The sequence below is a fragment of the Rattus norvegicus genome, chromosome 1 (assembly GCF_036323735.1).
Source record: "Rattus norvegicus strain BN/NHsdMcwi chromosome 1, GRCr8, whole genome shotgun sequence".
Classification (NCBI taxonomy): Eukaryota; Metazoa; Chordata; class Mammalia; order Rodentia; family Muridae; genus Rattus; species Rattus norvegicus.
Window position 1 is genome coordinate 189,656,929 of NC_086019.1, and position 26,684 is coordinate 189,683,612.

Genomic DNA, 26,684 nt, shown 5'->3' on the forward strand with positions numbered 1-26,684 from the left:
AAAAATTTCCAAAACATTAGACTATTGATGCTGCCCTTGGTTGCCTCCAGGAGGGGAAATTCCTACTGCTTAAGATACCATACCCTTAGAACACAGGACACTGAGGACCTGAGCTGGATCTAACCCGAAGCCTGCCTCTTGAGGACTTCCTTGTATGGTATCAAGAAGCAGCATATATAGCCTTTCAGTTATGATGCCTATGAACCACATCAATGAGCAGCACGGTGTGATGCCTCCAAGGCTGCAGCAGTGGCACGCACCCCTTGGCAGTCACCAACAGCTCTCTAATGGGACTTTAGAACTGCTCACCAAGAGGGAACCATGCCTGGTACTGGAAGTCAAGGCAACCACCTAGGGCTAGTGAAGTCATGGATTCTGGAGAACCTACAACCACTCCTTACTAGAGTGGCATAATCTCTAACTACATTCTAAATCCTTATCCATACACACCCAAACATAAGTGTAGTTCCCATCTCTCACTTATCTTTAAAACAGACAGAGCCCATTATAACCAAACTATAACCAGCCCCAACCAGTCCCAACTGCATGCACACATCTACAACACAACTCTTGTACCCAGGTTCAGGGATTGCCATGTTAGAGGGATGGACACATTGTAAGAGCAAAGAAATAAAAAGTTTGTTGTAAGATGAAGCCTTACCAACATGGCTGCCTACAGAAGACCCAAACAAGGATGGCACCAATACCCATACTAATGTGGAGGGGAAGGAAAGCTTAGATCTCAACCCTAGACAAAGAGTAGCAACTAAGAAGTGCCAAGGGCAGGAGAGAGCATCTTCTCTGAGGAAGAGCACACCAACTGTTTATCAATACCAAATGATTAGCCCTGAAAGCACACACACAAGTGACATCATGTAACAGAGTAGGTTATATTTATACTTAGGATAAACATATACACTGTACACACACACACACACACACACACACACACACACACATCAATTAAAGAAAAAGCAATAATGAATTTGAGAGTGAGCAAGAGGTGGTATATATTAGAGAAGTTGGAGGAAAAAAAAGGGTAGAAATTATATAATCTCAAAAAATAAAAGTACTAAAAAACAAAATTTAAAAACAGAAACAAAACAAATGCCCTCCCAAGACAGGGTCCGGACCTGGGAAACAGCACTCTAATATGCTGTCAAGGTGACCTGTGTGCATTCTGGCATTTCAGACACCCCAACTTCACAGCACGACTGTAGCCTATGTTGCAGACTACACTTCTCCACATTACTTGGGACAGAAACTCCACAAATGTTTGTTGAAGAAAGGGACAATGGATGTCTGCGAAATGATTGTAATAAGCCTGTGACATCCAGCTTACCTGAGGGGGGACAAAGACGCAACTGCCCGGCCTTTGAGACTGATGCAAACTATATGCTAGGTTAGAACATTTTATGTTGGTATAAACTAAAGGAGGGCTTGTGCTTTGAAAACATACAGCGGTAAGAGCTTCCTTCACTACTAAATACCAAACACTATTGAGACACACTGCAGTAAGACTTGTCTGGACTCCTTAAAGCTCCTGAGTGCAAGAGTACCTAAGTGTGTGCATCCCTAACCCAGCCACAGTCCCTCCTCTAGGTGTGAACCCAAGTAGTGCTTCTCTCATGTGGAGAGAACACTCTGATGGTGACTGTGGAGCTCTGTAGCAGGAGTACCAAAGGAGAGTTCTACCACCTCCTGCCAAGCCCTGGGCTGTACTTGCCCTTGCACACATACAGGATGCCCACTCCAGAGAGGCACTTTGCAATACCCTGGAGATGTACTAAAGAGAATCCTGTGAGGAAACAAGATAGAGCAAGATGCTGAACAGGCTTTCTGGGGGATGAGAGTTAAACAGCAATGCCCAGCATAGAAGATGGGCATTCAGTCATTTTTTGCATGGCTTGCATGTAACATTCCACAGCTTCTTGCTTTTCAAATAACTGCACTTTCTACAGGGTCCCCAAGTCTATTTCCAACCCTTCTTCCACTCTCAGCTGCTGTCTTCCCTCCAACGTATCTCTAACACTCTTGAAGGCCTTGCAAGTGTCTTCTCTAGCCCCAGTGGCCTCAGATTACAGCACTTAGCTGAGCAGTGGTCTCTGTCTCCTTACCTAAGGCAGATGCTGGATAAATACCAACCTGTGCTTGTGAGTGAAGATGAAACACTTGGGTTTGGATGCTGGATGGGGTTGGGATGGGACAGGAGCTTTTCATTTCAAGGCTGAACATAGGGCTTTACAAGAAGTTCCAGGGACACCCTGGGCCTAAGGGAGTGGGTCTGAATGATAATGGACTCTGTGAGCCCCCAGGCTCTCAACTGGCTCTGCAACCTTGGCCACACTGAGGAGAAAAAAACAGGGGCTCAGTAAGCCAAAATACCTACCTAGTGGGGTGTTTAGGCAGATACACTGCAGGTCAAACCAGTAGCTTTCCACATCCTGCATGGAATCCAAGACGTAGAGACGTCTCTCAAAAGGCCGGCTGCTGTGGGCCAGGTTGTAATGTGGGTCACAGATGGTGGTGTCCACAATGACTGCATTCTTCTTCAGGAAAACAAAGACCTATAGGAGACACCGATCAGGAGAGGAGGCACACAGGGATCAGCACCAGGTGGGATGCTTAGGGCTGGATTGATAATCAGGCCCACCTCACTGGGCTCGGAGGCACTACCTGGTCTTTATCCTGAAACTTCTCTGTGGGTCCAAACTGTAGCAGCCCCATGTAGCACAGCCGTTGCAGGTTCTCCACCACCGAGAAAATATACCGCCTAGAACAAACCGCAGCTGGTCCCCCTCCACACACCTCACAGAGCCCTGAGGCCAGGGTAAGGCATGAGCTATTTCTTTTGCCTGGGATACCTAGTCCCCTAGGGTATCAGTCACCTTAGGGTTCGAGTTGAAAAGTAAATACAAGAGAACAATCCAGAATACTCCAGTAGCTACAATTCTTAGCAGCAAATTTTACGTAGTAAAATCAAGTACTAAATGCACTCGCTCACGTATCTGGTGGATGAACTACTGAGTCCTTAAGGCTGCACAGCAGGCAGACAACGCCTTTCACTTCTCCTGGGATTGAGTATCGGGACCTGGCTTTGTGGGACTTATTCTCACCTCTTATACAGTAGCTGCTGCCGGATGTGCCTAGGGAGGAAGCGGATCAGTGTGTGCTTCTTCAGAGGGTCATTCAGAAAATCCTCCAGGTTATCCACCTACAGAGATAAGTTACCAGTAGGTTCAGCTCAGCCACAGGCTCATGAAAGACCACTTAACACTCTGACCTCCCCATCTCTGCTTTGGGTCCTGTATCAACCTCCCAGATCACTCCCAGATCACGGCAGAGGGGCAACACTACATTCTGGTCCTGCAGGGAGGCACACAGCTGCTAAGCCTCTCCAGGAGGCAAAAAGGGGCATCCTCTCAGCAGGGAAGGCTGACTGCCGATTCTCTTCCCTAAATAGAAAACACTGCCAAAAAGTAGAGAGGACATATGATATGAGTATAATCATAATTCAGTTTTTAAGACACACACACACACACACACACACACACACTCTCACTCACTCTCTCTCTCTTTCTCTCTCTCTCTCTCTCTCTCTCTCTCTCACTAAAGACTAGAAGAAAATGTACTAAATGAATGAGAATGACCCGTGATTAACCTTGAGTGCTAGGCTTTGGGTCATTCCTGTTTGCTCCTTTTTGACATCATGGGGCTTCTAAAAGGTATTTTATGCTGCAGCGTATCTATTATCTTCTTACCTAGCCAGCCATTTCAAGTACACATGACTCACCATCCACCCAGCCAGTTCCTTTATCAATCCTACCCCTACTCTCTGTGGAACAACAGATGCTTTCCCTTGACTGACCATCTCAGTAGCCACTCATCCTTCTACTCATTCACACTGGGGTGAACTCCAAACTCTTTCCCTGACCACACGGAGCACAGGCTTCCAGCCCCACTACCTATAGATATAAGACGGCCCAGAACCACAGGTACCTTGTAGCTGACTTGAACAACTTGGACAAAGATGGAGAGGGGAAGGCAGAGAAGAATGTCACTGACAAGAGCCCAGCCAAAGCCGAAGTCTCTGTGGATGGGGATGGGAGGGACGTAGCGCATCCATGAGATCTCATCCACATACACTAGGAAGACATCAAGAGTCACTCCAAGTAGCTAGTATATGGTCAGAGGAAAACAGACTCACCCTGCCATCTCCTTCGTTTATCTCTCTCCCTACACTCTCCACCCCAAAGTACAAACCCATGGCACTCACCTCTCTCTGTGGAGAGTTCCATTTCTGCCTCCCAGGAGCTGCTTTCTGTGCTGTTTTTGGCTTCAGAGGAGTCCCAGTCATCTCCTGAGGAGGGCTGGACCCCTGGTCTGCTGGGCTCCTGCTTGCCTGTTTTCCTCTCACTGTGGAAAGTAGGCTGTTCCCCAGTGTGGCTGGCAGGATGCCCATACACCAGGTACCACAGGAACAGGTGCATCACCCGAAGGCGTGGCATCTTGGGAAGGAACCCTATGGAGCGCCCAAGTCCAGGAACTGTAGGGAGAAAGGTGTGGGCAGTACTCAAGCAACCCCAGATTGTGTTTGGTCCAGTTCATCCCACAGCTACCATGGGCTAGCTAGGGTCTGAGTGCCAGGGAGATGATGTATATACACTGTTCAGAACAAAGCAGACCAAGGTACTGTGAAGCTGCTCTTTACCTATGACAGGTTTGTAATTCTTGAGTGGGGTTATGCCCATTTTCTCATCTGTCTTTTTCACCCGTGTGCTTTCTGGCTTCGAGGATGTGTTCGCTTCAGAGTCTGCTGATCTACTTGGGACCTCTGGTTCTTGGTTTCCCTCTTCTGCTTCCTCTTGGGGTGCTGGGGCCGGTGGAACTTTAACCCTGCAGTCCAAACATAAGGTGCAGAAACATGTTGGAAGCAAAAACAAGGCTTATCTGCCAGGCCTGGGGTTTCAGACTCAACTGGTCATGAGATGAGGCAGATGACACAAGTGAATGGTCTCTAAATCATGACGGGCTCATGTGGGATCTTCAGAGGCTACTAGCCAGCAGAAGGAAAAGGGAGCTCAGTATGCTGTCTCCTGATGCTTCATAGATGCCAGTAACCAGCAACAACAACAACAGAAAAACTACTGGCAAATTGCTCAGTTTCTCTGATCAACCTCTGCCCACCAGGAGCCCAGATATCTATAAACTGCTCCCTTACCGGTGTGCTTTCAGCCACTTAGGGTAAGATGATCGAGCCTTCAAGAAAGGAAGTACAATGACTTATGCCACAACGAGACTGAGCTTCCTCACAAAAGCATTAACGGGAGTGCTCCGACTGGTTACATTTACCAGATGGACAAGCATCAGGGAAGCTAGTGTGGTTCAGTGGGAAAGTGTTGGCATAGTGTATGCAAAGCCCTGGTCCCATCTCCAGCACCATCAAAAAAAAAAAAAAAAAAAAAAAAGGAAAAGGGTAAAGTTAGAACAAAGAACGAGCCACAGCCTCTAGCTAGCAAACCCAGGGCCTCATGAAGTGCACGCAAAGCCTTGGAAGGCTGCTGCGGCAGCTGCAGGCCTGGGCAGTTAACTATGACCTCTTCTACTTGCCTGTTTGCTGTGCTTGAGTTGGAGATCCGGAAGCGAACCTGCTCAATAGCACTTCTCACAAGAGGGTCATTCTGGTCCATGGAAGGGTGCACGACCAGGTCTACCTATGGGAAGAGATTGGAGTGTCCCCAGAGGGCAGGCCAGGTGTGACCTGAGAGTCCACAGCAGTTACTCCCAGCACACCCACAATTCAGAGTAAGGCAGAACATGTAAGGTAGACAGTTTGCTGTTTCAGCTGCAGGCATCTGAACTCTTCAGGGACTGAGTCACCATGTCTTGGACCACACCACTGCCCCTGCAGTTTCCCTGACTAGGCTGTCACAGCTCACCAGCTCTTCTCATAGCGAGGCAGCTCCTCACACCTGCTCATTAATCTGGAAAGGTGAGTGTGGCGTAATAGTAGCCTCCCTGTGTGGTGCACCTCTGTGTCTGGCAGAGGATGTCGGGTGGCTTTTTTGTTACCTCTACCTGGGAATCTAGGCAGAATGGTTATGGCTGGTTGCTGTTCCCCGAGGTAAGGGGAAAAATGTGGGTGGTGAGTAGCAGCTGGCAGGAGTCAGGACACCAACTCTAGCACTGGCAGAAGCACACAGGTCGAGGGAGCAAGCCAGGCCATGAGTGAGGAGACAGCTTCCTGTGCTGCTGTCACTGCAGTGTGAAGGGCAGCAGCTGTGGGGGCTGGCACAGACAGCAGCAGTCCTGGGCTCCCCCTAATGCCCCATGCCCACTTCTGCAAAAGTCCACCTGTGCTGCTGACTTCTTTGTAAGACCTAAACAAGATCCAGTTAGGTGACTTCTCCACGAACTGAAAAGGACTTAGAGATGGCAGCTCCTGTTGGCCCCTTGTCCTAAGCCAGCAGTGAACTCATCAACAGCCCAAGGGTTAGGACAGGTTAGGAGCATGGGCTTCAGCCAATCATCAACAGCCTGTGCCAAGCAAGCCCTATTAGAAAATAAGCCTCGGGGCTGGGGATTTAGCTCAGTGGTAGAGCGCTTACCTAGGAAGCGCAAGGCCCTGGGTTCAGTCCCCAGCTCCGAAAAAAAAAGAACCAAAAAAAAAAAAGAAAAGAAAAGAAAATAAGCCTCAGCAGTGAACTTCAAACTCAGTTCAGAAGCATACCACAGGTTTTTCCATTGCTGCCCTGCAGGTAGAGGCTCCGTTTCCACGAATTTTCATTTCTGTGGTTATGTGACCCTAACTGTTGACCTGACACCCTCATCCAGTTCTCCCAGGCTTTGATCTTCACTAGCTAGCCTTCTAGAACAGCACTAGCTAAGCCAATCCTGAGGCCAGATAGTCTCCCCAGGCCCAAACTAGGGATGGATTTGTTGCCCTCGACAATGACACCAAGGAAGTCTGACAGAGTAGCTTCTGGAAAACCTGCTGAAGTCATAGGGGCTGTGATGTGTCCTTCAGTGAGGAAGGCTGGCACATGATTAACTGCCACTTCTCAAGTGGATTCATGGCAGACAAGTGTGGATGAAGGCACTAGGTCAAGGAGACTTGATGGCTTTATTTTGAAGTGGTTTGCAGCAGATATAAAAGCCCATGAGTCCTGTCTACACGCAACAGCAAACTCTGTTTCTTAAGCCATTTTTTGGTATTGCTGTATATCTCAAAAAAAAAAAAAAAAAGTAAAAATGATTTGTGAATGTAGAAATGACCTTGTTCACTTATAGTGAAACTAACTATCAAAGCAGAGCTCCTTTAGAGTGGAGACAAAAATCCAGTCAGAAATTACGGGGCTGTGAAGACATTCCTACTGCTTTCAGTCTGAATGTCCAGGTGCACCATGGCAATTACTCTGACCCTGAAAAACTGATGCTGTAAGATGTTGCAAAGCCGCTGAGCTACAGTTACTATGGGAACAGCTCCCATCACAGTGCTACAGAAACAAACACATCCCAGACTGGCCACAACCCTTCGAGATCTTAACACTGTTCTGTGTGTAACAGGTCTGCTTCCTTCTTGTTCCAGGCTAAGCCAACCCACTGCTCTAATGTTCGAGTGGCTGCTCCCAGCTTCCATAGGAAGTGTACCAGTAGGACCCATACCCTCCACATTAAGAGGCACAACTGGATGCCCCAATCACTAACTAGAAAGGATCAGTCAGGCTACAACAATGAAAAGACAGTAGGTCAGAAAGTTTCCCATAGCATGGAGCTAGCTAGGTGGGCTAAGGGGAGGCCCAAGAGATTACCTTCTTCTTGATGCCATCTTGAATGACTGTAGTCCTATACAATCTCAAGAGACCCTCCTCAGACAGGTTCCGCACCAAGCGGATAATGGACTTCTTACAGCATTTGGTGGAGACACCCTCTTGCTTCTCCTGGTCCATGATCATCTTCTGAATCCTGAATGGCAGAGAAGGTCACTCTCACATATGTAGGGTACAGAGGTCTGTTAGGAACCAGGGAAACCTTGAAGGAGTCTTCCACACCCTATGAAGGTGGGCTTCTTGGAACATGAAATATCATCTTTCTAGAGTAAACAAACTAGCTAAAGAAAGGCCACTACCCACAGCAGCTCTACAGCAAGAGATCACAGGACTTTACAATGAAAAGGAATGGGGGAAGGGCACAGAGTACAAGGCTGGAAACCTGTCTTCTCCAAGTCTGCACGCTTATTAAACATTCAGTTAGGAAAAGCTCAATTTACCACTTGTTCCTTGGTCTGTCTGAAGCTCTTTTTGTCCATTCTACTGATCTCTCTCAATCTTTCTGATTCTTGTGACATTTCTAGATCACTAATCACAGAAGAACAGGGCCAATATGAATACCAAGACACCCAGACAAAAATCTTCACAGCACAGGAGGGACCAGGGTGTCCTGGCATCTGAGGTGGTCCTTGCATCCCAGCCAGCCAGAGACAGAGCAAAGAATCAGCATTTGTGACTGCAGGGTAAGGCCCTTCTGCCCAGTGGTTTTTACTCTGGGCTCAGAGATCTGGAGGTGCTGCCCCACCAGAGTAGTGGCTTCAAGAGCTACAAAGACCAGACCTTAAACTTAGCTCCTCTATCCTTAACACAGTCCTGTCTGTGTCTCTTGCCATGACTGCAGGAAGGTTCTTGGTCCCCTTCTCTTGTAGCAATTCCCAGTGTTACAGTTTAAATATGATATGCCCCTGCAACTCATGGGCCTCACAGACTTGGGCCCGGAGGATGGTGACAATGCAGGCTTTGTAAGGTGCGGCCTGGCAGGAAGAAGTAGGTTATGGAGACAGACCTTGCCCTCTTTCTCTGCTTCTTGGCTGTCATAAAGTGAAGAAGCTCTCTGGCTACATATTTCTGCCACTACGCACACAGAGCCAAGAGACAACACCAAGAACCCAAGAAACCATGAGCCCAAACCATGATCCTCATTCATGTTGTTCCCTTACCTGCCTGTCACAGCTACAAAAAAGTAACACTCAAGTTAGTTGAAAAACCAACATGGGCTCTGAGACACCTAGCATTTTAATTCTCTAGGTCTACCCTTGCCAAAGACTGGATACAAAATCTACATCCTATTGACCATGATGAGACACCGTAAAACACACATTGTGAGGCAGCAGCTCAAGGCCTTCCTGTTTCTTGCTAGGGAGAAGGGCGGTCACAAAGACACCAGCACACTTACGTGAACAGGCTCTCAATCAGGCGGAGGTTGGTGACAGCTTCTATAATCAGATTTCTGCGCTTTAGCAGTCGGTATGTTTTGTGAGGCTTGTCCTGGCCTGAGCCATGCCGTCCGCCCTTCTGGGAGCCACCACCCTCCTACATATCAGAAACACAGATTAGGGGTCAGAAAGGGTGGGACCAGGCAGACTCCATACCTGAGGGGCGCACTCCTTTTTCAAGGAAGTCAGGTCCCATTATTCAAGGAGAATCCCCAAGGCCAGCTCCCTATACAAGACCCTACTACACTCTCATTTCAGGGTTCAGAAACATCAGAGGTACCCGTCAGCTGATGATCATGGGTGACTTGGGGCATCACCTACTGGGGTACTTCTAAAAGCAAAGAGCAGCTCCCTGTCCGAGGCTTCTCCCCAGTGGGAGGGAAAGCCCAGCACCCCTGCTAAGGCTGTTGTCAGGTCATGATAGCTCAGCAGCACCCTCATTGCTGCTCTCAGATCCCAAGAGGAAACCAGGGAGCAGAGAGGCAAAAAGCTGTACAAGATCATACAGAACAAATGTGTGCACGCATGCATGTGTGTATGCATGTACACTAGGACAAGGCTTCCAACTCTAAAACTAGGAACCTTCTGGAGGTCAAGGCAGAGCAGGCTGGGAATGTGGACTAGGCTTCCTGGGGTTACCAGGATGGAAAGGGATGGATGGAAGCGGGAGGAGTCTGTGCTTCTCCCCTTTCTATGTATGTGTGTGTCTGTCTGCCATATGTGAACAGATGCCCAGAGAGGCCCGAAGAGGGTATAATCCCCTGGAGCTAGAGTTACAGGTAGTCGTGAGCTGCCTAGTGTGGGTGCTGGGCACTGAACCCAGGTCTTCTGCAAGAGTAGCAAGCACTTTAAGCTGCTGAGGCATCTTTTCACCTACAACTTTAATTTTTAAAAATATTTTATTTATTTCTACTTTATGTGTATGAGTGTTCCTGCATTCCTGTATATCCATGTGCTGGTATGTATTCACCACCACAGGAGGTCAGAAGAGGGAATCAGATGCCCTGGGAGCCATAGATGGCTGTGAACTGGCATCTGGGTACTGGGATTTGAATTCAAGTTCTCAGTGCAGAGTAGGCAATACTCAACCACTGAGCCATCTCTCCTGTGCCCCCACCCACTCGACTTTCATTCTTAAGATCGTCTGTCTTCCAGGAGCTGACCACAAACCTGTGCCTTTATCACGCCAGTATGCAGGCAAGTCTGAACATGATCCCTGAAGAAGGAAGAATACCTGTTGTAGGTTGATGTCAAGGTGACAGCTGATTACACAGTGGAGAGTGGGGTGGAGACAAAGTTTTATAAGGCAGGCAGGAGAGAGGAGGAAGGAAGGGGATCAAGATGGAGTCTACAGAGGAGGATGGTTCAGATTTAGATGAACTACATCAATTTTATCTTGTCTAGGTGGGCGGTTTATATCTTTGTCAATTGGCAGTGAATTTATTGTGTGGATGAATTGTGGATTGAGAATTTAACATATAAATCTAATTGCTAAATTATAAATTTTTGGAACTTTGATTTTACCGGGCCAAAGAGGACAGAGTGTAAAAAGAAATGGCTGAGAGGCAGTTGGAGAGTGTCAATCTGGTCCTGTTGCCCGTGCAGAATGCACAAGGCTCACAGAATGAGGTGTGTGTGTGTGTGTGGTGTGTGTGGTGTGTGCATGCACGCGTGCGTACCAGGTGTGGTGACTACCGCCTAGGGGACCACTTGGAGAGGGAGGATAAAAGGGAGACATCCAGGAGAGGGCGGCTTGCCGACAGTGTGGCAGAGTAGCAGCCAGAAGGAGTGGATCTGGTTCTCGGGAACTGACAGAAAACGTTCCATTTAATTTTTACCCCAACGTCCTGTGGCAGCCACAGGGCATGCTTGGCTGGGTGGCTATGGCTTAGTGTTTTTATGAAATGGAAATGCATCTCAGGTTCTGGGGTGACAATGTGGGGACAGTTGAGCCTAGCTTGTTCTCTGCCTACCACAGGTGCTCCAGGTCAGACAGGGTTTTCTCACAGTAGGAATGGAAATCTAGAGGATTTCAGAAAGGTCCCCAAAGTGGCAGCCTGCTGTCCCTCATGTCTCAGAACAACATTCTGGAGGAAACTGCCCCAAGCAACCAGAAGTTGCAGAAGCAGAGCTATGCTCTGCCAAAAACCTTCAGGGAGCCATGGATATAAAATGGAGTGTTTGCTGCTGTTGATTTTTTTTTTTTATTAACTTGAGTATTTCTTATATACATTTCAAGTGTTATTCCCTTTCCCGGTTTCCGGGCAAACATCCCCCTCCCCCCTCCCCTTCCTTATGGGTGTCCTCCTCCCAACCCTCCCCCCAGCTGCTGTTGATTTTTATCAGACAGCACAGAACTCTGGCCTGAGAGGAAGGCCTGTTGCATCAGGATTAGGACCTAAAAAGAAGGTAGTGGGCAGCATCTAGCAAGCACTAAAGAGTGGAAAGAGTCTAGATCAAATGACCCAGAGCCTATGACTTCTGTAACAGGGCCATGGCCAAAGTGTAGGCTGCTATTCCAGTACACGAGAATGGAAGCTGGTAAGGCCCTAGGCTGCCATCTCTTAGCGGTCAGTTTCCCATTCCATGGCACTTCCTTTCATCTTCACAGACCAGACTCCATATTTCTCCTCAGGCTGCGAAGCCTGAACAAAAGGGCAGCAGCCAGTCACCTGGCTGCAGATCTGGTCCACACCAGTGCTTAAGCTTAGGAGTTGGAGGACAAGAGGTCGGCAGTGGGTTCTGCCTCAAAATAATGACAGCAGCAACACAGCCCTCCACCCTCTACCTGCTCATCAGCCCTCTCTTCCCAAGTGTGAGAGTCAGAAGGTCAGGTGCTACCAGCTGCCTTCCAAGCAATACTGGCTATGTGAACTAGTCACACAGACTTCCCTCTGAGCCTAAGTGAAGAGACTATCTTGTCAGAGGTCACTAGACATTTGGGACGAGGCATAGCATGGGGCAGAGGCAGCAAATGGTTCCGTGTCACTCTATGGAACTGCTGTCATCACTTGGCTCACAGCCTGTGTCTGGCAGGTGACATTCTTACTACTATCACCTGTTCCTGTCCCTGGACTCAAGTACCGAACCAAGACGACTGGAGTCTTCCTGCCACAATCCCCTAGGGTTGTTACTAACCTTGGGGTTATCAAGCCGGACCTCCTCAATCACAGCGATGTCACCACTGTGACTGTCCATGCTGTGAGGGTCAAAGGGTATATTGAGCTCGGATGAGCTGCTGGTGTCCAGGCCATCCCTACAAGCAGAGCTTCGGCGGGATCTTTCCACAGCGGCACTTTTGGGCTTCTTTAATGGGTGCAGATTTAGGACTTTCCACCCGCCTGCAATGAGGGTGGACACAGCTGGTCAGTGGAAAGCAAGAAGGGCTTCTCTGCTTGGTAGCTAGGGCAGGTGAGCCCAGGGACCTCCTTGGGCTCCTCTACAGTCTTGAAGTAACAAAGCTGAACACGAGATCCACAAGTCTATCAACCACCCACCGTCTACACACCTTTTAAAGATCTGAAGGCATCCAGGGTAATATACTCCTGGAACCTCAGCACTCGGGAAGCTGAGGCAGGAAGGGTGAGTGAGCTCAGGGTGGGTTGCATAGTAACATCCAATCTCAAAACAAATAAAATTTACTAGGTTGTAATAGCTCACTTGGGAGAACATTAGACTGAACACCCCTGTCTCCAAGGTAGTTCTATAAACTAAACTCTGCTTCTGGAATGGACTGGGGGAAGGAATGAAGCTGATAGAACTCTTAACTTTTTAATAGTAAACATGTAAAAAAATGTTATTCGAGGAGAATGACTACCTTGCAAGAAGCCAGGACACATCATATGACTGTATCCCCCACATCTATAATGGTGTGATGACAGCACCTAAGAGATGCTATCAGGTGTTTGCTGAGCTGAACAACTGTTCCTTGATTACGGCTGGTGGTTCTAAGGTGTATGGCCATGATGCCCCCTTATGCTTCAAGCAGCCCTTACCCTTGGCTGGAGTGGAGTGATGAGGCCGAGAGCCAGGCCCAGCATCCCCAGAGGCTCTTGAATGCCCCCGGGACCCTCGGCCCCTACGCTTGCCACTGCAGCTGCTCTCTTCCTCACTTTCGGAGTCAGAGAGGAAGGCCTCTTCACCCTCAGGCATGAGGGATTCATCTTGCACTGAGGCGAGGCTCACAGTGGTTAGCAGCTCTCCTCGGGCCTTTTCACGCGCATATTGGCGGCTCAAGTCACTCTCCTCCGCAAATACACAGGAAATGTACTTGGTGGTCCTCTGCCGGCCTTCATCTTCCATGAATCCCTAGGGCAATCGCATGTGTTAGCCTACTTCAGAGGGTGTTAACACCCATAGGTGCACAAATGGTCCAAGTAGTGTCTCCCTGTCTCACAGCACCTTCCCGGCAGGGCCTGCCATGACAGGATTACACAGGATCTGGACTGTGTCTGCTCTCTGAAGCTAGGAGCCCTTTGTGGAGAGGGCCTTAACGTGATCTTCCACGTACCCTGTGTGTGATATTGGACCTGGCTTGCAGAAACAGTCAGGAATAGGCTTGTGCTAATTATATAGAGCTCAGAGTTCCACACACTGCAGGCACCAGTTCTACACAGCCACATCTGTGGACACCTGTTGGTTCATTACTAATCCATGATCATCTTGCCTTCTAAAATGGGAAAGAGGCTCATCCCACAGCATATAGTGGGAGAAAGTTAAAATCTTCAATGAACCTATTATATGCCAGGGATATGCCAAGAGCCCTGCTATACATCAATCAACTAATCCCTGCCTTATGGTAAAATGTCCACAGTGGCCCACCAGAGGCTCTGAATGAGTACCCAAGGGGGGTACTATTGGGAAGGGCAGAACCTGTAGGAGGTGGGAGTCTAATAGGAAGTCCTGGTCACTGAGGAGTGCTCCCAAAGGGGGTGTGTGTGAGTGAATGTGCATCTACATGTATGTGTCTATGTCCCTGGACCACTTTCTGGTTCAGGATGTGAGTTTATTCTACCAGTGTGCTCCTGTCATGAGGTGCTTGCTGTCTCATAAGAGGTCCGAAGCAGCAAGAACCATTTGATTTTGGACTAGAGTCTCCAGAACAAGCCAAAGCAACCTTCCTCTATAATTAACTGCCTTAGTTACCTCATTATAGCTACAGAAAGCTGACTAATATCAGCCTCAGGAGCTGAGATACAGCTTTAAATTACAAAAGGGGAACACTAGGTCTCAGTTAGTGTCTTTGATGCTTCCAGGTGCCAGGCAAGGCACACTAATGAGAGGATAGGCAGCTTATGAGACACCAGCCAGCTTGTCCAGCTGACTGCCCTCACCCAGGAGTGAGTTGCAAGGGCAGCTGCTGCCCTGTCACTCTCTCCAGTGCTTCAGTTTTAAGAAGCAGAACCAGAGAAGCCCTTAGAGAAGGGAGGTCTGGCATGCTTGTAGCCCATTACAGCTGCCTCGTGGACAGACAGTACGGCATCTGCTTCTCTGATGGTTAGTCCCATGCGCGCATCAGATGAGGTACTATAGGGATGGCAGGGTGTTACCTTGACAACCTTGAACCTCTGAAGGAGCCGACACAGCATTCTTGCTTCCAGTTTTCCCACATTCATAGCAACTCGGATCTCAGCTTGGGAAATTCCTTTCGTTCCTCTGCGCTCAACTGTGAAAAACACCACACTTGAACCCCGCCACTGCACAGCGGCAGCTGCTCACAGCTACCTCCCTGCTCCTTTGCTAAGCACAAAAGTGGAACCACCAGACAGAGAAAGCACTTCCCCCTCTTTCCCAAGGAGCATTCCACTGCCAGACTTAAGAGCACTACCTGACCCTGAGAACACTAGCAGCTCACTTTGTGTGTTAGCTCTCTAGTTCTCCATGCTAAAACATTAAAGAGAAAGTAAACTGTGGGTATATTCCAAGAGAAGCTGACCTATTAAAGTCTCTAACATCACCTTTAAGCAGCAGTAGGAAGTTAAACTCTCATAAATGAACTTACTTAAATGAAAGTGACCCTTTCAAAAAGCATCACAATGACTTTTAGGACAATATCTGGGAGTAGCGGGGAGGGCTGTCCTTGAACATGTGATCATCTGCCTCAGCTCATGTGCGCCCATGTTCATCTCCTGAAAACCTCTCTGGATGTGCATGTCCATGTTCCTGTGGAGACCAGCAATGCCCCTTTCTCACAGCCTGACCAGGCAGAAGTACAGAGGAAATGATGGCAGCAGCCCCATAGGAGAGAACAGGAGAACTGGTTGTCTCTTTTGGTACCGTGTATGTAGTCCATGCCTGTTACTCAATATCAGTATGGTACCTGCCTTCCACAGCCCTTTCTAAATACCCTGGGATCAAATATTCCAGGGAGGAACCTGGTGGGAGGCTGTTACATGAGCTTTAGACAGATGACTGCAAAGCTCTTTGTACAGAAAAGTTTTGTTTTCATTTTTGTTTTAATGCATTCACACATTTGAGGGTGCCAGGCAAAAATCAATCGGAACACAAGACGCTTTCTACATCAGACACGCATAAAGAAGGCCATCAGAATGAGAGGAGATGGCTCATAGGCCATACATGGGGACAGAGGGCTATAGGCAGTTGTTTTTCTAAATTGTGTTCTGAGGAATCTGAGCCACCATGAGAACTGTCAATCTACAAGCCTTCATAACGAGCGATGAGCCAGCATGACCTGCTGGTGGAGTCTAAGTCAGAAGGCAATGGAGGTACCAGAAGCTGAGTAGCAGAATGGCAGAGGTGGAGTTCTGCTGTGTTCAGTAGAATGGCTATGCTCACTTCCTCTGTGCAGCAGACTTCAAGGTGCTTGCAATAATGGGGTAGAACCCGTCCCCTTGCAGTGAGTTCTCCTCTATGGGCTGGCTGTTGGAGAAGCACTATGTGGTGCTCTCTCCACGTGTCTACTTAGCCTCTGCTTTTCTTCCTTCACGCAGCAGCACAGGCCCTCATCAGAAGCAGAGCGGATGCCAGCACCTAATCCAAACTCAGCAGCCTCTAGAACTACAAGTCTTTAAATACTGTCTGCTCTTGGATGCTTTGTTATCGCATCAGAAAACAGAGTAAGACAAACAGCTAGCGAAGCTTCTTGAGTGTTTCTGTGTGGGCTGTCGTAGCTAATTTACTCTTGCGCCTTTTATCCTGAGAATGTGCTCGTGTGGGTTTCATCCAATATGATGTTTATTTTAGGTGGATTAAGGGATTCTCAGATGGTAAGCATTATTCTTAAGTGGGTCTATAAAGGTATTCACTTCTGGTGGAACCATCCTAGGAGTCAAAGGGTAACATGGGGAGGATATGCCCAGATAGGTAGTACGGTATCTCACTGGGAGCCAGTGAGAGCAAAAGAACAAACAGCCAGGAAAGACAACTCGCACTCTCCCCAGGTCACTCCTACCTGGGTCAGGAGCACTTTCTTCCCTTGCTCTGGATCATGAAAACCCATAGGCTCTCTAGTGGTTTCCCTGGGTAGGCCTCAATGTCCACATCATATCAAACAATCTCCCTAATAAATCCCCTCAAAGACATTGCTACTCTTCGTCTACTGGTGCATCTCTAGAGAACTCTGTTTTAACACCCCATTTTCACAGACAGGGAAGCAGGGATCTTGTTAAAGTCACATATCTAGGAGGCGGCAAACCTGATCCAAAGCTGAAGCCTGGAGAGAAGCCTGCAGCCTCCTAGGCTTTATGTGCTGGAGCTCCACTTCCCTCATGGGGAGCACCTTTCCCTCTCCAGGGCTCATGACCTCAGGCAAGGGCTGCGAGCAGGACTCACTGAGCTCGTAGGTCTGCGTGAGCATGTCCCGCTCAAACACGATGTCCACGGGAGGTACAGCCTTGGAGATGGCCTCTTCATCGTCATCGTCGTCATGGTCGTCTTCCATCTTTCGCCTGAACTCCTTCAGGAGCTTAAGGCACCGAACCATGACATCAGTCCCTAGGAACAGGGTACACGTCAGCAGACGGCAGACACAGCACCTCATGGGAGAGCAGCTGATGACATCCTGAAAGGCCATGGCGGACCTGTGATCACAGCACGGTCATGCCCCGAGAGCTGTGTCTGCAAAGTTTAAAACTACTAGTCTGGGGCCCGAGAGAGAGACGGCGTGCTGGTTAAGGACATTTGCTGTACTTAGGGGACCCGGGTCCAGCTCCCAGCATTCACAGGGTTGCTTCTTAGCACCTCATATCAGAGAGAGCATAACTGCTTATATCGAGCTCCAAATGTAGAGGATCAGATGATCTTGTCCAGCCTCCAGGGCATCCCCACACATGTGGCACATACTCACAAAAATATACACATAAATAGAACGAAAATTAATAGATAAAATGAATATAAATTTGGAAAAAGCCCTACAATACCTACAACTAGGGGCAAGACTATAGTTCTTTGTTAACAGATTTAGAGCAAGAAGAAATACCCACAAAAGGATCAGGGTGTTGCCCTGCTAGCTTGTCAGTGTAGGTGGAGGACATGGCCTATTCCTTTCAACATTCCTCCAGGTAGGGCTCACACATGAAGAACAACTTTTCCTTTAAAGCCAACAAGAGCCCTTTTGGTAACAGAGAGTGGTAACTTAGTTTACAAAATAACTCAAAAAGAGGCCAGGGCAGACAGGACTAACAGGTCTGAGCCAGCACCTTTATATCAGTGCCAGTGACGAACACAGACAAGGCGGGGCCTCACTGCAGCACAAACCATGCTCTGGGCTGCTGAGTTCTGAGGGAAATGCATCTACCTTCAGATAGCCTGCAGCGACCTACCATGTCAGGGGAAAACCCACACTATGCCCAAGGAAAAGGACAGCAAAGATGGGAAACAGTGTAGACACAGCACAGACGTATGCCAGCTCACTGGTCTTTTTTTTTTTTTTTTTTTTTTTTGGTTCTTTTTTTCGGAGCTGGGGACCGAACCCAGGGCCTTGCGCTTCCTAGGTAAGGGATCTACCACTGAGCTAAATCCCCAGCCCCCAGCTCACTGGTCTTAAAGGGCTCCAGGAGTCATTTTATATACAAGGGAACTGAAGCATGAAGGGTTAGATCACCTGCTCAGGCTCCCTACAGCTTGTCAGTGATTAGCAAATTACTCTGTCAGGTTTCCTCAAGTAAAAGGAGAAAGCCAAGGATGAGCAGAGAATGGCATGCAAATTCAGTGTGATCCCCACCCTAGTGTGAGAACTCTGGGAAATTATCAGAAAGCCCTAGGACAATTGGGGGAGGTAACAACAGTCTTAGGTGACTGCAAAGGGGCCTGCCCAGAGTCCCAAAGTCCTAGGAAGCCAGTGGTTAGTGATGACAACCACACAGGTCGGAAGCCTGTTTGCCAATGTGATCCGTTCTTTCTGTGCTGTTGCAGGGTATTTATCAGTTATTTACTATTACATCTGCCGCTCAATGTGGCTGGAAGAAAAGTCCTACACGACTGCAAGAGAAAGCCCACCAACATTACAAAAAGCAGAGGACCTCGGACAGAACAGCACAGAGGAAAAATTCACCTGGGATCCACTGCAGAGGAAACATCAGCTCTCTGATTTCTGTTGGACGCTCAGAGACACCCAGGAGACCCCAGAGCAATGGTGGCCTGGAGCCCAGAGCAAGGGATAATGCAGGAGCCTCTGAGACAGTGAACCATTACTGAACCCCAAAAGATAATTTTAACGATATATGCAGACTTTTCTTGCACTAAAAATGGAAAACTTCATATACATTCAGAAAAATCATCAATATTTTAAAAGAATATTCTTGTTTGGTGGAATGTAAATTTTAAAAGACTTGTGTTTTCTCCATGTCTCCTTTCTTCTCTTTAATTTTTATTAATTCCGCCCTTTTCTTTCTTTTGCTTAACTTGGCCAAAGGTATGACAATCTTGTTAAAGACTGTAGGAGCCTGAAGTCATGGAAGATCAGAGGAAAACAGTATCTTCTGGACAAGACAGGAGTGCTGTCCTCATGACGCATAGCAGCTGTGGCCATCTGCATAGCATCAAGCCAGTCAACAGTCAAGCATGGAGTAGGAAGGGCCCATGAGCCCCTACTCCTAACTGACAGTGCCTTCTGGTGGAGGGATGAATAATTTTTCTGTAAGGGTTTATCATGGGGTTATTAAACAATAATTTAATGTAGAGATACAACTATGGAATTCAAAGAAACAGAGTAGTGTGGGTGAAATAAACGGGAGGAATATCATCAAAATACATTGTTTGAAATTCTCAAACGATAAAAATATTTAAAGTATATTAAAATAATGGAAACTCCATTTCAGATCTCTGATGAGCAAGGGCAAGAGTTGAGGGAACAGAAATGAACAGGGTGAGCCAGATGGCTCAGACAGGTTCTTATATGCAGGCCTGATATTGAAGCTCCATCCTCAGATTTTCTGCTCCGAGGAGAAGATGAACTCAAGCTCAGGGCCATTCTGGGTTTCAGTAGCAAGGCTTTCTCAAAGGAAAAAAAAAGTTTTGTAATAGATCCCCGAGATGGTACCTTCTTTCCTGCCTATTACCTTTATTGCAGCCTTCAAACACAGCCAGGGACAAACATCACACCCAGCTGCTGGATTGTTGAGACCTTTGTTTCAATCAGATTCCATAAACATTTATTCTGTACTGCATTCAGAACAGACACAAACCAGACAGATTTCCTCTGATGTAAAAGGAGACAAAGTTGAGGCTTGGCAAGGCAAACCAGAGGACACTGAGCTTGCTGGGAGACAGCCCAGGTTGACAGTCTGGTTCTGCCTACCACAGGAAAGCTCCTTTCCTCTCTGAGCCTCAAGCAGAGTTAATTCTAAATGCATCTTGAATGGACTGAGCAAGGGCAGGCACAGTGATTCACCCATACCTGACACACTAAGTGCTACAAACATGCCCTCTGGCCGGAGGACTGAGGGACTCTGTTCTGCCGGACGTGCCACAGTGCCCCCAGGGCTCTATCTCCAGCACATTTGGGGGGGCTTGGAAAAGAGCTATTCGGTAGGGTGGAGCAGATGTCTATCTAGTGTAAGGGACAATGAAGGATGAATGGGGTAGCCTTGTCACAGAGGACTGGCATTCTAGGCAGAGGAAGAAGTCAAAGAAAGGGAAAGAATAAAGACGGGGCTGAGCAGCAAGGCAGGCTGTGGAAGGAATGTCTATATGCCACATAAGTAACACTATTTTGTAGACATGATGTTTGGGGCCATGGTGAATTTGGCCAGTGGCTTGATGGGAAGCCTGCGGGAAGGAGATCTGCAGAGGCTGAGGTCCTGGTGGCTCTAAGCAAAGGCTCAGGCCCATACACTTCCCTTTCTCCATGAGTTACAGTCTCTCAACAGTGGCAGCACAAGGGACTGAGAACCTAAGCACTGTAGACACCGCCAAATCCTTGCTTTCTTTGCTCAAATCCTTGCAGCAACACCATCCCTCCTGATGATCTGAGCCATGCTCCTCATTTTCTTGGATGTACAATGAAGAAAAAGAATAAAGAGGTTAAGAGGATTAGAGAAAAACTTAGAACGGTGCCCAGAATTTTTCGGAGCTGGGGACCGAATCCAGGGCCTTGTGCTTCCTAGGCAAGTGCTCTACCACTGAGCTAAATCCCCAACCCCCTGCCTACCTGTTTTTAAAGTCTAGGACAAGCCCACAGACAGGTCTGTTTTCTGAACAAGGAAACAAGAGCCCTGGTAACAACAACCAGCAATCAGCTGGCTATACCCTATGAAGGGACAAAGGGAAATCCTGACCACCTCTCCTTCAACACTTGCCAGTCACTAGTCAAGAGTGTATTGTCTGCCGCCATCACTGCTGACCCCATCCCCCAAAGGTGGGACATTCATGCCCACTCTTGCTGATAGCTGCTACCTCTGGAAAAGACAGGAGCTGTTCCAGGAGATACCACCCTTGCCCTGTGCAAGTGATCCAGGTGTGGACCGCTTGATAATGTTCACCCCTTACCTGAGTTTCCCCTTCTGCCATATTAAATGCTCTTGCTTCTTTTATACATATTATTGACAATAATTACTTTTCACTCTTATAGCTAGTGTCTTTTAATCACTTTCACTTGTATTAAAATGCTTTGTTTCATCATTTTCAAAACACAAAGTTCTACACTTTAAAGATCTGGGACAACGCTGACCCTTTGTCTTTATGCATTTGTTCGCCTTTGATCCTGTTTTTTGTTCTTTATTCTTTTTCATTTTTCTTGGCTTTGACTCTCTTTTAGGCCCGCATATTTAATTTATTGCACTTCTATTATTCTTTATATGGCTCATTTCTCGTAGTTTGTATATCTTAATCCTACTATAATTTTTTGAATAGCCCCCCTTAATGGTCATAATTTTACTACTCTGCTATACCCTGTATGTTTCTTGGGGTTTAGTTTTATTTATTTTAAATTTAACAGCTTGACTGACATTTATTTCACATTCTGTTTATCCATCCATCCTTTCAGTGGGTATAAGTCACAGCCTATGGATTAAAATTCAACCTGACTTCTACCACCCCCAATCCTCTACCCTTTTTGCCCCCTGAACATTAACAATCCTAGTCCAGATTTTCCCACTGACTTCGCTACAGGTGGAGTCACATGACAATGCGACTACGTGGTGACTCTTTCTTCACTAAAGTGAGAACCAGCGGAGCCACAGGAAGGGGCCTCTTTGCGCTATTGATTTGCTTCACTGACCTGCATGTCCTCTGTGCTCGTCTACTACTGTCTGATTTCTGCTGCTCTGCAGCAGGGTTTGAAAACAAAAGTGTGAGTTCTACATTTCCTTTTCCCTCAGGACTGTTTAGCTTTCTGGGTTCCTTACATTTATAGATTTTAGAATCAACTCCCCCACGTCTGGAATGAGACATGGACTGTGTTGAATCAGATCAATCTGGGGAGTCTGGGCATAACATTAGCATGCTTGAGCCATTTTTTGTTTACACAGATCTTAAATTTCAACGGTATTTTATAGTTTTCATAGTAACTGATCTGCACATATTTTGCTAAATTTGTTCCAAGTTACTACAAACAGAATTGATTTCTCATCTTGACGTTTAGATTCCTCATTTTAAGTGTAGAAACCTAGGAGTGGGGATGCATATCCAAGTTAGTTTCTGCAGAATTGTTTATTAAGACTCACAAAGATATCAGCTTTGGAGAGCCCCAATCCCCTTCAGAACTGGATGTGAGGTGACTGCCTCAGTCATCAGCTAGCCCACTCAGAAGTGTCCCACCAGGGGCTCCCAACTGAGACCCTGTTGGAAGGGGTTGCCAAATTCACTTCTCCGTCCTTATTTTTATCAGCACAATTTAATAACACATGGTGGCTAGTAAATATTTGAGGAAATAATTAGAATTTATAAATCAGAGCAGTTCAGGACAACTGCTTTTATTACAAAGCTTAGTTTGCTTTTGGCAAATAGATATGGCAAAGCGTGTATACCAAATATGCCTAAATCCAAACTCTGTTTAAGTGGTTCAGAAACAATTCATATATATCAGGAACGCCTGTACATTTACATCAAATAAAACGTCATCTTTATTTTTTTTTTAAGTCTTTCTACTCCATAATGCTTTGGAAAAAAATGTTTCCTATTTTTTTCTAAAACAGAACTGACACAGCTCAAGGCATAAACCCCTGGAAACTATTTCAGTTCTGTCTCCTGCACAAGAACAGCAACTGAAATGGAGTTTGGTTAAATTACTTGAACAAGAACTCACCTGGCTCTAAGCTGATTCTGCCCAGGTACTAGGAACACAAAACATGCAAAGGGTGTGACCAGCTCCTCCCAGAGCTCAGAACTCAGCACAAGGTCACTCAGAAAAGCAAGAGAGCCAGGGTCACCAAACAGAGGGAAAGGCTGGCTGGGAGCCCAGGCTGCAAACCCAAGAAGCAGACAGAGATGGAAGACTGGAGAGGTACAGGGACTCCCACCGCCAAGAACAACCTCTAGCAATCAGGACAGGCGTGGTGTGCACGTGACAGTCTACCCAGTCCAACTGTCCTCACTGAACACCTTGGGTGCCACCTCTTTATCAAACGTATTCCTCGTCATGCTGACCTCCCAGGCCAGGCTTATGGAGAATCCCCATGGACAGACACATCTTGAAGGTGATGACACCCCAGAGGGAAACAGACTGTTATGTAGCAGCAGGCGGCGTCACTGGTGAAAGGGGCGCGGGGAGGTGGGCTCCACCTGCCAGTCATTATCATGAAGGAAATGTACTGCTATATTCTCTGTGCAAATAAGACTTCCCAGGTTTTTTAAAAAAAAATCTGTTTTAAATTCCAGAAACACAGTCAATGAAAAAAAAAATGCTGTAGACAAACAGAACACGCATCTAGCCAGATGTGGTGATACATGGCTTTAATTCCAGCTCCTAGATCTTAATGAGTTCTAGGCAGCAGGGGCTATACAAGTAAAGCTGTCTAAAACAAATTTTAAAAAAGCCCCTCTAAATCTATCTTACCTGCTACGAGCCTCTGGTCCTACGCAGAGCCCACCATCCCACATGAGTACCACAGCACCTGAGAAGGTAGGTGCTATAATCCCAGTAAGCCTCTGAAGGAAGCTGAGACAGAGGTCAAGCAATTTCTTGAAGGCAGTCCCGCCAGGAAGTCATAAGCTAGGAGTGCCTGACTTCAAAAGCCTGTCAAGTGGTTACTTTGAATTTGCAGGAACCTCAGCCTGGAAGAAAACTATGGCCACAGTGGCCTGCATAGCAAAACAGATTCTTCCTTAGTGTCTCCTCACTGAAGAAAAGATCAAATTATTGGAGTCTGTTATTTCTAACAACTTTACTTCCAACAGCCCAGAATATTAAAATGTACCTCTGCCCTCCTGAGCCCTCCCATCCTGCATCTGTCGTATCTTGTTAAGGTTCTCCTGCACCTGTCCAGGCTTCCTAGACACCATGTCTCCCTGTGTCTTGGTTTACTCAGCTGCTTGACAGTTCCTAGGAAGGAGGAGACAGGTTCAAGTGTGGACTCATTCATGGCAAAACTAAAGAAAGGACTTCAGGATCAATGGTCTAATTCCTTCAGAATTTTACACAATTACTGTATGTCCTTGGCGGGAGGGTTACAGGCATGAGTGTGTAACGGTGTGTATGTGGATATCAGAGGACAATTTTTTTCAAAGGTTGATTCATTCTTTCTTTCCTTTTTTTTCCCCTTGAAGACAGGGTGTCTCCGTTTAACAGCCCTGGTTATCTTGGAAATCTCTGTAAAGCAGGCTCAAATTCAGCACTGAGATTAAAGGTATGTGTCACCACCACCTGCCTTCTCCTTTCTTCTCTTTGAGGCAGAGTCCCTGTTATTTTATTGGCTACATTTTGTGCTGTGCTGCCTTGCATGTGTGAGTTTCAAGCCAACTCTGCCTGCCTTCCAATTTAATGTGTTAGTGTTGGACCTAGGATTACAGATGCCAGTTACCACATCTAGTTTTTTTCTGATGGTTCTGGGGATCAACTTCAAGTTACCATGTATGGTAGTTTCCATGAGAAATGTCCCCCCACAGTCTCAGCCATTTTAACAGTTGGTTCCCAGTCAGAAGTGTTATTTGGGGAAGGCTTTGGTCACACAGCCTTGCTTGAGAAAGTATGTCACTGGAGGGGGACTACAAGGCCTTCTGATCTGGCCTCTCTACTTCATGCTTGTGGTTGAGACGTGAGTGCTCAGCTCCCTACCCCTGCCACTACCCGTTACTTGTTGTCAAGGCTCCTGGCTATCAGACTCTTGCCCTCTGGAACCATAAGCCAATAAGCCCCTCCTTCTATAAGTTGTCTTAGTCATGGTGTTTATCACAGCAACAGAAAGTATAAATCAGAGATGTTCGGGTGACTTTTCTCATATTGTATTAAGGCATGTCTCTGTGACAGTTTCAATTGTTAATACTGTACCAACAGAGAACAAGTGCTGGCAGGACTTTAGTATTGTCATTTCTATGGCCCATAACTGGGTTTCTTATTTTGTGAACATTTGTCTTTCCTTGTGGGGCAGTAAACTGTGCCAGACAGAAGAATTGGTAGGGTTGTAGCAAGTCCAAAACCCCAATAAACCTCATTATTGAGAATGGCAGGGGTCTAAACTACCTCAGACCATGTTCCTGTCCTGGAGCATGTGACCATTAAAGGGACCATGACAACGGGTCACACAGCATAGAACCTAATGTTCTTTATGCTAATGAGGTATCTAGATAGGACTCAAGTGTTTAGCCAGTGAGCTTTCCTTCCTGGGCATCCCTTCCTGCAAAAGGTATTTGATTCCTGGTTCACCCTGAGTAAGACCAATGCGTCTTCATCCACCATGAATAAGCAGTCTGGACAAGCAAGGACTGTCTCTTCATCAGGATGCAGTGGGGGAAGGCCTTCATCATATAGAGCCATACCTAAGTTTCCCACAGAAGCCCTTCCATACTTCTGGCACTCACTCTGACCTAAGCCGGATTCCCTGGCCTCAGCTCAGGCCGCAGCCCCGATTGTCAACTGCTAGAAGTTCTCAGCGGTGTCTGAGTGCACAGGAATTTGAGAATATACAACCTCAGTCCGAGCTCCCCGCCATTTCTCACCTGGAGAAATGGGCTGAGACCCCAATCTCAGACTGCATTTTCCTTCCCTGAGTGGCATGTCACAGTCGGCACCCAGCAGCAAGGCGGACGCTCAACACACTTCCTCATCTGCTTAAAAGAGACGTATGAGGTGTTGTTTTGCTGCTGACTGGCTGGCTGTAATGAAGAGCTGCTGGGTTAATAGCTGATGGGACAGACAGGACTGTGTCGAGCGGTACAGAGCTAGCCACCTGGCAGGTAGGAAGCTGGACAGTCAGGCTAAGTTAGATGAGCCAGTTCAGCAAAAGGTCTAAGCTATAATCCATATTAAAAACCTTCGAGCCATTATTTCCAGCACGGTGGGCCTGAGAAAGGCCCGCTCTAAGGAGCACCTGGTAGTGCTTTTATCCACCGATCATCCTGCTAGGCCTTTCCTGCAGAACTCTAACAGTTCTGATTCTGTTACAGTCCCCTGGGAAACCTAGGGTTTCTTGGAGAAGTCTTCCATGATTGGTTCTTAGTGCAGATTTTTGTTCACTGTACTAGAAACAAGACAGTTCCTTTTGTTTCTCTCTGTTCTGTTCTCTGTGCTAGGGTCTGGAAGTGTCCTTGAAGGCCCACTGCTAAAGGCCTGGCTGGCAGTCTGTGCTGCTACAGAGTGCTGGAACTGTTAAGAGTTGGGGGCCAGGGGAAGGAGACTGGGTACCAGCAGCACAACAGCACCCCTTTCAGGAAACATGGGACTCCACCCACCCACCTGCCCACCCGAGCCCTTTCTAGTTTCGCCTTGGCATTCCACTTTCTTGAGATCTTTCTGAGCACGTTCTCTTACTCTCTCCCATTCCACTGAACTGCTGAGGACCTCTTTCCTCCCTTTGTCTTCACGGCT

General features: G+C 47.3%; 1 protein-coding gene across 1 annotated transcript in view; it reads right to left on the reverse strand.

Annotated features, from left to right (window-relative positions):
- Positions 1–26,684, reverse strand: part of Gtf3c1 (general transcription factor IIIC subunit 1) — a 66,204-nt gene that overhangs the window by 22,284 nt on the left and 17,236 nt on the right. Inside the window, exons 7-19 of the mRNA NM_133541.2 lie at positions 17,057–17,218; positions 14,815–14,930; positions 13,261–13,573; positions 12,404–12,606; positions 9,226–9,362; positions 7,812–7,965; positions 5,611–5,714; positions 4,712–4,896; positions 4,277–4,546; positions 4,000–4,145; positions 3,117–3,214; positions 2,677–2,773; positions 2,390–2,567 (exon numbers count right to left, since the gene is read on the reverse strand). Of these exons, the coding sequence (NP_598225.2) occupies positions 2,390–2,567; positions 2,677–2,773; positions 3,117–3,214; positions 4,000–4,145; positions 4,277–4,546; positions 4,712–4,896; positions 5,611–5,714; positions 7,812–7,965; positions 9,226–9,362; positions 12,404–12,606; positions 13,261–13,573; positions 14,815–14,930; positions 17,057–17,218 (2,163 nt within the window). The remainder of the gene's footprint in view (positions 1–2,389; positions 2,568–2,676; positions 2,774–3,116; positions 3,215–3,999; positions 4,146–4,276; positions 4,547–4,711; positions 4,897–5,610; positions 5,715–7,811; positions 7,966–9,225; positions 9,363–12,403; positions 12,607–13,260; positions 13,574–14,814; positions 14,931–17,056; positions 17,219–26,684) is intronic.